The following is a 12,643-nucleotide window of genomic DNA, read 5'->3' as shown; positions in this document are numbered from 1 at the left end:
TTGTTAACTCTTTTTTCTCCTTTATCTATCTCTTTCTCTCTATCTTAAAATGACATAACTTTATATCCTTTAAAATAAAATGATACACACTTTTTCCAAATAAAAATGAAGAACACAAATAAGAATAAAGAATCAACCAAATGTCTGGCATACTTAGAAGGGTTTTATAAGAGTTATGTCGTAGAAATAATGAGGTGTAATGTTATAGAGATTCGTTTTGCGTGCTTTAATTTTTTTTTTTTTTGTTTTAAAAAGTACGGGCCCCACAATATAGTATGTGTGTAAGAAATCTTTTTGTGTCATGTTAAAGGACAAACTACAACATTAGGGTATTTCAAGAAGGAAACTTTTCGTATTTCAAGATTAGGGTAAATGTTGAGGAGAAGGTGGATCGTAATTTCATTGGCTTGAGCGCATACTATTAAAAATTCAATAAATTCGATGCATAATCATCCTGTTAATAACACGAAGTGTTACATTATCCGACAAAAATAAGGTTGTGACAATCACGTGGGTGTAAGTGTAACACGTGCAAGAGTTGTAGCATGGTTGAGTTGGTGGAAGGAAGGTTGTAGAAAAAAGTAAAAACAAAACATAGTTAGGCACAACACAACCACACCACACCAACTCACTCTAGTTGTTCCACTTTCCATCTCAACTTCTCCGTCAACTCACTCTGCAACTTGGATCACATGGCAGGTCAATTTCCATTTCCTTTCTTTCTTCCCTTCTTAACTTTGCCATCTCTATTCTATTTGTGCCTTCAATCACATGCTATGATTGTTAAAATTATGTTTTCTTTTTTCCCCATTTTTCGTTCCCGTATAACATATTTTTCTTAAAAAATAAATCTTATCATTTAAGAAGGGTTTAAAAGACTAATCATTGTTAAAGGAATGATAAAAGCCATTTTGATTGAAAAATTGTTGAAATTGGAAGTGTTGGGGGGTGCTACTGCTGCTAGAAGTTTCATGAAATGAGAGAAAGATAGCATTGATGGAAAAATTGTTAGATAGGAAAATGAGAGAAAGAAAGAGATTTTATGAAGCTGGAAATGTGGAATCTGATAAAGGTGTAAATGTTTATATGCAGCAACATCAGGGAAGATTGTCCAAAATGTTTTTGTGTCACAACAGTGCTACCAACAGAATAGAAAGTTCGGTTCACAGAGTCGAAGGGACTATTTTGACCCTTATATGCGCAACTTGCTTCCCTCTCCACTAGGGAAGTTGGCATGGAATGGCATGCAATTGCGCACTTTATCAAAACCCCTGAATGATTTTATTATCCAGAGAAATATTCACTGCAATGGTCTGTTCTTGACTCCCATTATACAGGTTGATATTATGAAGTGAAAAATAAAATAATAAAAAAATCATGTATTTTAAACACATTCAAAATATTGCTCTCTTCCACCCTTCCTTCCCAAGCTTTTTACACGAACAACATGTACTAATATATCAGTAGTTGTATATAGGCATTCATTTCATATGTATTCAAACAGAATTGGTTTTATTCTTTACCTTTTTGCAGCTTTTAACTACTTCATTTCCTAATGGATGTTTTTGTCTTCCGTTTGGACCTTTGTTGCAGCTTCTGCATCTGCTACTGCAGTACCATATCTAGACAAGGTTGATTTTCTAAGGCTTCAAAATGGCAGGTCAGAACCACTTGACTACTAGCAGGCTAATAAGTTTACATTGCTAACTATTCTAATCCTCCAGTGGCATATTTTTTCTTGTTTGTTTTCCGCTTTTCTTTATCTTATTTTACCATGATTGACAATCTTCATCTTAATAGAAATTTGCTCGTGCCTTGTGGTTTTCCATAACTTATTTTGCTCAAAGGATGGTGTGTCTCTGTTATATATGTAGAGAAAGAGAAAGACTGAGTGAAAAAGGAAACAAATATACTCCGTAAAAGTTCTCATTGGTAAAAGTGGAAACAAGCTGGACATGGCATAAAGTATAAACCTCTTTGCTTCTTTCCTTCCCAATACCTTGTTAATCACTGTACCCAATCTATATGGTGCATGATAGCATTTAGACAAAAGAGTTGATAAAATAAAACAAATCGTATTCTACTTTATTCTGAAGAATGTACTTTCTTTACCACTAAACACAAAATTAAAAGATTAACCATTTCATGGACAATTCATTGATAATGGCGTTATAGGGCCTGTTTGATTGTGTTATGGATTTTTGTTTTGAAAGTTAAAAACCAAAACAGAAAACAAAAACAACCCAGACATGTTCTCTAAATTTGATTCTAAAAACAAAAAAAACAGTTACAGCTTTTTATTTTTGTTTTACAAAACAGGCCTTACCAAACGGGTTTTTTTTGTTCTGAAAATCAAAAAACTGTTTTTGAAAACTGATTTCAATCAAGCCCATAATCTTTTTGCTTTCACTGCAATAATGACTGTATATAGTAGAGAGTAATTTTAGGAAAGCGTTCAGCTGCATAAGCCCATCCTTTGTTCCTTTTTATTTAGATGGTCAGCATGTATTGGTTCTTACTTCCTGCATGCTAAACTTGGGTATAACTTATAAATGATATTGATTTAAACAGTGACATACGCGGTGTGGCTGTTGATGGTGTTGAGGGAGAGCCATTGAACCTCGCTGAACCTGTTGCTGAAGCAATAGGAGCTGCTTTTGCTGCATGGTTAGGGGAGAAAAAGAAAGCAGATGCTTCTCAGAATTTGAGAGTTTCTATTGGCCATGATTCCCGAATATCAGCCAAATTATTGCAGGTCTATATCATTCCTTATATCATTTGGTTAAGTTTTTTTACAGTCTACCTTTAATATATAAAAAGGCTTTGTTTACTGTGTGTAAATTTTATAATGGTTTTGAAACTAAATACAATTTAATAGAAGTCCATTGCCTTAATGAAATGCATACTTTTTGATAGCATGAAAGTTGGAATGAACAATATGAATTTGAAAATCTGTTGCTTTATATTACTAGAAGTCAATCTTTTGGATTGAAACTTGAAAGAGGTTGGACACTTCATTCTAACTTTTATTTCCTTCTTTGGAGACTTTGCATAACAGAAACTTAATTTTATTTTTCAAAGATTTTGTAATTTGAAGTGAATGGAAAGTATTCATAAAAGGATCTTTCTATAAAACTTTCCTAGTTTGAGAGCATGCATGTATTTAAATAGCTTGCTATTTGATCCTTTGTCTATAGCTGACTACTTGGTTATCAACTTATCAAATTTCAGAATGCGATTTCTCGAGGTCTTGCTAGTGCTGGACTAGAAGTTATCCAATATGGGTGGGTGATATTTATGATTTTAGCATCAATTATTTATATGTTTTTGATTTGCACGAGGACTTGTAAAGTCATTGGTTTTGAACCCTAATTACAACAGTCACCTGGCCAAACAGATGCCTTTAATTTGACTCTGATTTTTAAGATCTATGTATTCTACCATGGGTTATTAATCTCATCAAATATAGCATAAAGTTTTGGTTTGAAGGTGGAAACTTTGGCATCATCCGTGTATGGTTTAAATAAATTTTGTTCTAGTGTTATAGTTTTATTAAAATGTAGTATTTAATGTAATTATTTATTTATGTATTTATTATTATTATTTTTTTTGAAGTTGAATCTTGTGAACAAGGGAGAAATTATTGAAGAAGGTGAACAATGAGCACTTAGCATAGGGAATGGATCCTCTCATGTTAAAATTTTGAAAGTCATGTGAAAATTTTGTTTCTTTTACTCTCTTTATCTTTATAAGCATTGAATAGGCAGGGTCTTATTAAAATTTGTGAATATTTATAAAGTGAAAGATACAAAAATTTTCACATGACAAGGTCATGTGAAATTTAACATGATACGTTCCATTCCAACTTAGTATATTAGAATTAGAATTAGATTTTGAGGATGGTAGTGGTGATGGGTTTACTTTAATTGTCGAGAAAAACTAAAATTGGTAAGGTACATGCTAGATATTACATTGGGTTTGTACTGGAGTGTAATTTGTTTTTAAATTGGTGAGGTGTTATTTGTTTCTCAGTTGGAAAGTTTTTCACCTGGGGATAGGAGATTTGAGTCTACAACTAAAGAAAAAAACTTGAAACGGTCTACTATATTAGGAGAAGTGGGAAAATGGAAATCTAAATCAAAATAGAAAATCTGCATTGGTTTGGGGTTGGCATTTCTACTCTTCGTATTAGTTTTATAGATGTCATACACGGAAAATAAAATTTATTTGATGATTATTTTTGTGAGCAAATGGTCTGTAACTCTGTATCTCTCTGGAAATATTTGTTGATATATGTGGAAAGAGTTTTTGATTGGAAGTATACTTGCTTGATTACAACAATTTTAGACAAATATGTGCCGGGTAATTGGACAAATATTGGGTCATTTTGAATTTGCTTCTAGATTATTGTTGAGCCTGTTTTTCACTTAACTATTTGGTTATAGCTCATGTCTAATCACCTCCATATGGAAAACTCTTGAGTTTATAATCTAAGACTATTAAACGGTTACTGTTATTTTCATACTATATGATTATTGGTAATGCTGAAGTTTAGCTGTCTCTTGATTGGATCTTTTGTTGATAGCCATTTGATTAATTCAGTGGGTCAAATATGATACTACTTCCTTGTGTTTCTGTTTTAGTAAATGTGACATTCATTTGACATTACTGTGGATACTTACTATCCTGACTATTTTGATGGCCTGATGAATAAATACTATTGTTATCTTTATAGATTAGCATCAACACCAGCCATGTTCAATAGCACACTCACGAAAGATGAAGCATTTTTGTGTCCTGTTGATGGGGCTATTATGATAACAGGTACATTATGAAGTTGTAGCTAAATGACATTATTCTAACCTTTAAAACGTCGTAGTTGTTGAAAATCTTGTCTTAATTTCATCCTAGAAGCTATAGCTTTTTTGTTTAACATGCTGTTTTATGCAAAAGCTCTCTTAGATTGATTTGTAGTAGACCATGGCCATAATGATGAGATCAATTTCTATACACTAAATTGCTTCATATTTAACCTCCTCGAGTCTCTTTATGCTGAATTAAGTGATATTAATCACAATTTGGGAAAGTTGAGCTGAATTGGGCCATGTTGGAATTTATTTTTAACTTAACAAAATTCAAAATTTCTCAAACTTTCTGTGTAATTTGAGCATAACTTGTGAATATCCTATTGATGTCGTCTTGGTCTTTTTGGAAATTTGACAAATTTACAACTTCCCAACGCAAAGTTATGCTAAAAATACATATATTGTTTGAGAAATTTTGAATTTTGCTTAGTTAAACAAAAAATTTCAACATGTTCCAATTGAGCTCAATTTCCCTAAATTAGCATCAATCAGTTAAGCATAAAAGAGTCTCAAAGAGGTTAAGTATAAGGCAATTTAGTGTATAAAAATTGGTCTCATCACATAGCACAGCCTCCTGATTAAAACTGTAGTGAATCATGGAGAATGTGGCTAGCAGGGATCAAACACAACCAATTTGCACATGAAAGCTGACATAGTATGTCAAGGAACTTTCTATACCAAAATCTTAAGTTGTTAGGTTGAGTGGTTCTCTCTTTTAGCTGTACATTGTTCATGTATTGTTTATTATTTCTTGTTTGTTGATGTCCATCGGTTGTGAATGAAAATTTTAAGTGAATTTCAATTTGATTCTGATAATTATAAAATTAATTTGATGGATAAATAAATGTGGATACTAATTCATCTATTAAATTTTAATTGTCTCATTCTGGTGAGTAGCGAGTCATCTGCCTTTCAACCGGAATGGATTCAAGTTTTTCACCAATGATGGTGGGCTTGGGAAGGCTGACATCAAAGATATCTTAGAGCGAGCTGCAGACATATACAATCAATTTACAGAAGAAAGTTTAATGAATTCAGAGAGAAAGGCTTCATTATCTATTAAGAGAGTTGATTACATGACTGTGTATACATCTGATCTAGTAAAGGCAGTTCGCGTAGCAGCTGGAAACATAGGTATGACTTCGCTGAAGTGTTGTTATGATAATCAATATATTTGGAGATATAATTAATGAGCTGTTCTTTAAATGAAGGGGAACAAACAAGGGAATTGTAATTGAAAGACGTGATGTCTTTATGATTCATTTTTTCTTGTAGAATATATAGTTCTTCCTTTTGTCTTTGATTTTCTGAATGTTTTGATCTTGTTTGCTAATTTTTGTATTGCATTGACTGTCCACAGAGAAGCCATTAGAGGGTTTCCATATAGTTGTTGATGCAGGCAACGGAGCAGGAGGATTTTTTGCAGTAAGTGGCCATTATAATCTCCTTAACTTTTTTTCTTAAATAAATTTTTAGTACAAGGCATTTTCACTTGACCTATCTATCAAAAAGATTATGTATCAGTATACCAGAGGAACAAAATCTTAATTGATTTTTGTTTGGTAAGAAATGAAAAATCTCAAGTGTTAGCAACTCTTTTCTTCAACTTAATAATTACGTAAAAATTGACTTTTAGATATAGATTCATGTGTTTTTATTATATCGCAACACCATGTGAAGTGCAGTATCTGTACTTAGAGTTGAACAGTGTTGCCCTATATTAAGACAGTTCTAGTTAATTTAATTATGTATGTGTTTGATCTTTCTGTAAAACATAAGTTACAAGTATATGATTTACAAACCTTCAATAGACCAAATTATAAAACTAAAATGCACACTATTTGAAACTGATCTAGAACGGAGAACCTATAGTGGAATATATCTATTGGGAATGTTTTATGAACTTCGATATTTTCTACTATCGAGATCTGGAACTAGGGTTCATGATTTTGGCAAGGAATCTTAGAAGTGAAACCAGCTGAACAAATATTTTATGGTGGATTTTTATATTATGAATTTAAATAATATATCTTCTGAAATGTTTTAAGAATAGAGCTTTTGCTCTGGAATTTTTCTAAACTTTCACGTTTGTGTGTACTGGGAAAGACCAATCAGTCATAAACTAATGAATTAATTGCAAAAGTTATTCAACTCTAGACCAAAGTAATTATGTTCTACTAGTCAAATTGAATAAGGTACTGCACTTGAGAATATTAACTAAGATCCAATTTAAACAGCTATCTGGCTCCCTTTCCCATGCTGCATCAAGTTTCCTTCAGTCAGACATAAAATTTTTGTCTGTAATTTGGAATCATACAGAATTTTAGAACATGTTTTCTGGTTAAGGTTTTTGGCTCTTGCATCAAGCTTGATATTGGATTTTTTTTTTTTGGTCAATAATCAGGAGAAGGTTCTGGAACCTCTGGGGGCAATAACTTCTGGTAGTCAATTTTTGGAGCCAGATGGTAATAACTTTATTTTGAGGAATGATTTCAGCTGGGTGTGGTACTTGGACTTTGAATAACAATGGCTTCTGTATTCAGGTTTGTTTCCAAATCATATCCCCAATCCTGAGGACAAGACAGCAATGAAAGCTATAACCCAGGCAGTCCTTGATAACAAAGCTGATCTTGGAATTATCTTTGATACTGATGTGGACAGGTAAGGATCTTCTTACTAATCCGTTTCACTGACATGCCTACTGTTTTAATTTTTAAAAAATCAATCACTTTCATCTAGATCTGCTGCTGTGGATTCCACTGGCCGTGAATTCAACCGGAATCGTTTGATTGCCTTAATGGCAGCTATTGTTCTTGAAGAAGTAAGGCTCTTATTTTTAGCTATCTTAGACCTAGTTTTTTAACATTACACTTCTCTGTATAATGCCTCTTAAATCTTTTCTTTCTCTCATTTTCCCTAGCATCCTGGAACAACTATTGTCACTGACAGTGTGACTTCTGATGGCCTTACCACTTTTATTGAGAAGAAACTTGGTATGGAGGAATCTAAACTGGCATGATCTTTGGTCTATACTTCTCCCTTAAAGAGATAATGATAGGTTATAAGAATTCAATTTGAAGTGAAAATTACTTTGAGTTCAGAAATATAGTGTTAATAACTTGCTAATGCTATATTTTCTCAGGTGGCAAACACCATCGGTTCAAAAGAGGCTACAAAAATGTCATCGATGAAGCTATTCGTTTGGTATGATGAATACTTGCCTATAATTAAATAATTTTTACATTTTTGTTAGTTAACCAATGAAAGCCTTTCATCTGAATGATTGACTGTACCATGATTTCAAATTCTAAATGAGTCCTATTAGTAGGACTTGTCCCATCAAACTCTCACCACTCGTTGATCAGTGGATGAATTGCAAAACAGCAGCAGTTTGACAGAAGTTATGCATAATAAAATACTTGGCTTCTGTCATGTATATTTCATTTTGTTTCTTTTGATAATTTTGTAACTTTTAAATTTCCTGTTTTCACAATATGTTAAATATTTGACCTATGGAAGCAATATTGCTGACAGAACTCTGTTGGCGAGGAGTCACATTTAGCAATTGAAACCAGTGGACATGGAGCTCTTAAGGAGAATCATTGGCTTGACGATGGTGCATACCTAATGGTAGGCTTTTCCTGTAGTCATATAGGGTAAAACAAATAATCGCCAAATTAATCATTCTCTGATAATCATTTCTTTTCTTATGACATTAATATACTTATTCAGGGACTGTTTAAATGACCACTTAAGCTGTTAAGAAAGAGTGCCGAATGATATTTTACACTAATATGATCTTAAAGCTCAGCAAGTTTCGAACATGGACAAAGCATATATGCACCTCTACTTTGCACCAAACTGTCCTTAACCTGACACTACCTTGTATTAGAATGTGAATATAGAACCAGGCTGTAGATTCAAAGAATAAATCGTTGAGTCAGAGGTTCTGGTGTTATGTTAAAAACTGCTTAAACTAAAAGCATAAGCTAAGCAAGGTCACAAGATTAGTTTTAATATGTGACCATGTATTTTGCAGGTGAAGATCTTAAATAAACTTGCTTCTGCAAGAGCTTTAGGAATGGGGGGTGGAAGCAAGGTTTTGACTAATCTAATTGAAGGACTCCAGGAACCAGCTTTTGCTGTAGAATTAAGATTAAAGATAAACCAAAACCATCCAGATCTTAAAGGAGGGTACGTCAGTATATAAACTGTTTGCATGCATCCATATGTTTATGTTATGAATTCACTGACATGCCAGAGCTTTCAGATCTTTTCGGGAATATGGAGAAGCTGTGCTGAAGCAATTGGAGAACTCAATTGGCTCTGATCCAAGCCTGAAAAAGGCTCCTGTAAACTTTGAAGGGGTATGCATGGCCCTGCTCATTCCTAGATTTTAAGCCTGTTTAATTAGCATTGACCATAAATTTTTCAGTGAGAAACTATTGAAACAATTATGACTAACACATTTCCTGAATTGGAAATAGCATACAATACGAGACCAGTGTGCAAATTTCTGACCTGCAAAGATTGGTTTACTGTTCTTTTGTTTCCAATATAATTTATAGCTTGACTGATCTAAATATTCAATCAGGTCCGAGTTTCTGGCTATGGTGGATGGTTCCTTCTTAGACTATCACTTCATGATCCTGTTCTTCCCCTTAACATTGAGGTAAAAGGTCCTCACAGCTCGTGTTGGATTTTCTGTATGCAATATTAAAACATTGCAACTAATTCAAAATGAAAATACTCGTTACTGCAGGCACCAAGTAATGACGATGCTGTGAAGCTTGGACTTGCTGTGCTTGCAGCTGTAAAGGAGTTTGCAGGTTTAGACACATCAGCCTTGAACAAATTTGTGGGAGCATCATAATTTGATGCTTCATACGAGAATTTAGTTGGATGCTGGAAATGCTTTTGCTTCTATTTTTGCATTATAAAAGGAGGGTTCTCTTTACCCACTTCAGCAGCAAGTAGGGGTGAATCAAAGCACACAGTCCTAGTGAACCAGAATTACCACCATATGAGGTGTCAAGAGTATGGTCAGTTGTCCATGATTAGAAATATTAGAGATCTCTACTATAGAATTTTAGTGACATCCCATTTGAGAGCTATGTCATCAGTATCTGTGGTGTAATTTTGTTGTGCTTTGCATTGAGTATTATTGACTGTCTTCTGATAATGCCTTTGGACTCATAGGCTCACTGGCAGGATGTGTGCATGTGGCCTTTCTATCTATCTTTACAAGAAAAATGAGAAAATATAGAAATTTAAAAAGAAAAAATGGAATGACAATTTGTGTGCTGAATAGAAAATTAATGAATAAGATGTGTACCATACAAATTTTTAATTCGATAAGGAGTTGAAAATTGCTCGGCTATTCTTACTCCATTTCTGTTCATAGCTGTTTATCTGTTTGCACTGAGATACAAAAGAATGCCAGTAACTATACAAAAGGTTCTCAAGTGATTTTTCATCCAATTCCTTGGTTTACTTATATACACATTTTAGTAACAAACGGTCCCCTCCTGGTACATTTCTTTTTCTTGAAATCCATTTATGTTTTACAACGTAAATATTTCCTCCTAATTAGATTTAGAAGCTGCTGAGTTGTTGAGAAGCTTCATCATAAAGTTAAACTTAATATCCGGTGAGGTCTTTGGTTGAGGCCAAGTAGCTCCTTCTGGAACCTTGATACATTTGAAACCTTGGCTTTGATATAATTTTGTTGCCACGGGATTTCTGAAATCACAGTGCAATGCAATAGCACGACAGCCCCAACTTCTGGCCTGTGATTCTGCCTTAGCTACCAATTGTTTAGCTATTCCCTTCCGCCTATATTTTTCCCGGACAGCCACATTTGATATGTATGCAATTCCAGTCCTACAATAACATTTTTTCAAAAAAAAAATAAATAAATTTATAGCCATCAGCAAGGATTCATCAGTAAAATGAAATGTAAACCAAGAATATTATAATAACACCCTTCTACATAATTAGAAAAGTCAGAACTTAACCTCTTTGAAGGGTAACGGAGGGTTCAATGTAAGGCATCAAATAAGATTTTTGGCACATCTAGTTTAAAGGCAAGTGACTCTTACCAAGGTGATCAATCTGAAAGGACCCGAGCTTCAATTTTAAACAAGTGAAAGGCTAAAAATTAACCAAGAATAAACTGTGGATGTGAATTGAAAGAACATTGTAATAAGTTATTTTTACAACATAATACAAATGACAGACAAGTTTTATGTCATATGGGGATGTCATATGGTTATTAATTAGTTTGAGACTTAACTGGACATGCTAGGTGTATTATTTAACAGAACAAGTCTTTATGAAAATATCCAGTATTTTTTTTTTTTTGGTGTTTGGAGTAGAAAAAACTTTTCAGAAATCATTTTCATCAACTTGGTGCAGAAAACATTTTCCAGATTACAATTATTTTGTTTGGTGTAACAGTCAATATAGATAAAATTAATGTCATAAACCTAAAGACACATAAGTCGTCACTAATCCAAGTTCCAGAAGCAAGCTTTAACTCACCTTCTCTGTCGCAATGGCCCCTTTCTAGGTAGAAAATCTGCAACGGTATCAACTGTTAATATACCAGCCACATATCCCTTGTTGAGGCTGAATTTCCCATCAAAACCACCAATCTTGAAATCTTCACTTCCAAATAAGAAAGTTTCACAAAGTGTGCTGCCAATAACAGCAACCAAACAGGTTCTTTTGCAACCATTTGGTACAGAGAATCCAGCTAACATAGCCACCAATCTGTCCATCCTCAGCACAAAATCTAATGGGAAGGAATATTCAGGGAAGAAGGAACTGCAATGAGTCTCTGCCACTTCCCAACAGTCCTCTATCCTTGCCTCTCTCACAATAATTTCAGGAGACACAGTTGGGAACAAATCAACAACTTGACTGGCTCTGCATAATCCTACATCCAAACACCACACAGCTTTAGTTCCTAGCAAAGTTAACTCAAAAGTCCATTATTTTTTTATTTTTTTACAATCATGCCTCCATGCATCTATCCATTTTCCCAACATTTTTCTCTTGCTAATCTTCCTAGTAGGACAAGTTGACCACGGAGTTCAAATTTCTCAGACATCATCGGATTTCCAAGACTTGGATAAACTTCAAGTGGCCAGCCATTAATCCAATTCATCTAATAACAACTAAAGGGTTTGACACAGATGTGCAAATAAAACAAATTCAACAACCCATTTTACTGAATTCCTTGAAGAGAAAATAACTAACAGAAAAAGAAGAAAAAAGTTAAAATATGCATAACCCATCATCAGTGTAACTAAGTTTTGAACCTAAAAAGAACAGCCAACCAAATATGCAACAAAAAAAGAAAAAAAAAGGTACCTGATTGGGAGAGAGAAAGGAAAGAGAATTCATGAGAGGGAGGTGAAACCCAATATGGGAAAGTGGTTGACTTCTTAAAATTAATATTAAAAGGTGAGATTTTTGAGGTGTTTATAGGAGTTGGAGATACAGAGGTTCCCAGAGGAATTGACCGCATTTCGTGGAGGGTTGTCTTGGTCTCTCTACTCACTCAAAAGAATCCTAAGATTCTTCATGACATGAGAAGTGCAAGAACTTTGATTAACTAAGCTTACAAATTGATTTTGTTTACAAGTTTGATTAAGTTACAATCATTTCCAAATTTGTGGGGTCATCTGACACCGACAGCCAAAGAGACCAGACTTAAATCTAAATGCATTGAATCTCCATCCATGCCTATATAGATTTTTTCCTATTCCTGT

At 33.8% G+C, this 12,643-nt stretch overlaps 2 protein-coding genes across 3 annotated transcripts; one reads left to right on the top strand and one right to left on the bottom strand.

The window, feature by feature from the left end:
• Nucleotides 1–567: 567 nt before the first annotated feature.
• LOC133292608 (uncharacterized) lies at nucleotides 568–10,154 on the top strand. 2 transcript variants are annotated; one of them, XM_061491031.1, is made up of 18 exons: nucleotides 633–699; nucleotides 1,093–1,311; nucleotides 1,594–1,660; nucleotides 2,572–2,755; nucleotides 3,232–3,284; nucleotides 4,736–4,824; nucleotides 5,763–5,999; nucleotides 6,226–6,290; nucleotides 7,270–7,330; nucleotides 7,409–7,526; nucleotides 7,605–7,686; nucleotides 7,786–7,858; nucleotides 8,008–8,069; nucleotides 8,400–8,495; nucleotides 8,905–9,059; nucleotides 9,136–9,232; nucleotides 9,460–9,537; nucleotides 9,628–10,154. In XM_061491031.1, the coding sequence occupies exons 1-18, from the start codon at nucleotides 693–695 to the stop codon at nucleotides 9,736–9,738; spliced, it is 1,854 nt and encodes a 617-aa protein (XP_061347015.1). In that variant the 5' UTR covers nucleotides 633–692; the 3' UTR covers nucleotides 9,739–10,154. The 2 variants fall into 2 exon arrangements, with proteins under 2 accessions (XP_061347016.1, XP_061347015.1); XM_061491032.1 differs by lacking the exon at nucleotides 1,093–1,311 and having other exon boundaries at nucleotides 568–699; nucleotides 9,628–10,146.
• A 98-nt stretch (nucleotides 10,155–10,252) lies between these two features.
• On the bottom strand, nucleotides 10,253–12,514 carry LOC133292609 (GCN5-related N-acetyltransferase 4, chloroplastic). The gene is made up of 3 exons (XM_061491033.1): nucleotides 12,243–12,514; nucleotides 11,409–11,805; nucleotides 10,253–10,748 (listed from the first exon to the last, which is right to left on the bottom strand). Exons 1-3 carry the CDS (start codon nucleotides 12,397–12,399, stop codon nucleotides 10,451–10,453), a joined length of 852 nt encoding a protein of 283 aa, XP_061347017.1. The 5' UTR covers nucleotides 12,400–12,514; the 3' UTR covers nucleotides 10,253–10,450.
• Nucleotides 12,515–12,643: the final 129 nt, after the last annotated feature.

This window comes from Gastrolobium bilobum, unplaced genomic scaffold (genome assembly GCF_033153095.1).
Source record: "Gastrolobium bilobum isolate Gb01-03AN ecotype WA unplaced genomic scaffold, APGP_CSIRO_Gbil_v1 utg2408, whole genome shotgun sequence".
Lineage (NCBI taxonomy): Eukaryota > Viridiplantae > Streptophyta > Magnoliopsida > Fabales > Fabaceae > Gastrolobium > Gastrolobium bilobum.
This window is presented reverse-complemented; position numbering and strand designations above follow the sequence as displayed.

Bases quoted from the DNA above. Each gene is read 5' to 3' on its own strand.
- LOC133292609 (XM_061491033.1), bottom strand. From the start codon at position 12,399: ATGCGGTCAATTCCTCTGGGAACCTCTGTATCTCCAACTCCTATAAAC. The intron at 11,806-12,242 runs GTACCTTTTTTT...GTTTGGATGTAG, and splicing joins CCTTTCTCTCTCCCAATCAG to GATTATGCAGAGCCAGTCAA. The intron at 10,749-11,408 runs GTGAGTTAAAGC...ATGTTATTGTAG, and splicing joins GGGCCATTGCGACAGAGAAG to GACTGGAATTGCATACATAT.
- LOC133292608 (XM_061491031.1), top strand. The intron at 9,233-9,459 runs GTATGCATGGCC...ATATTCAATCAG, and splicing joins CTCCTGTAAACTTTGAAGGG to GTCCGAGTTTCTGGCTATGG. The intron at 9,538-9,627 runs GTAAAAGGTCCT...TCGTTACTGCAG, and splicing joins TTCTTCCCCTTAACATTGAG to GCACCAAGTAATGACGATGC.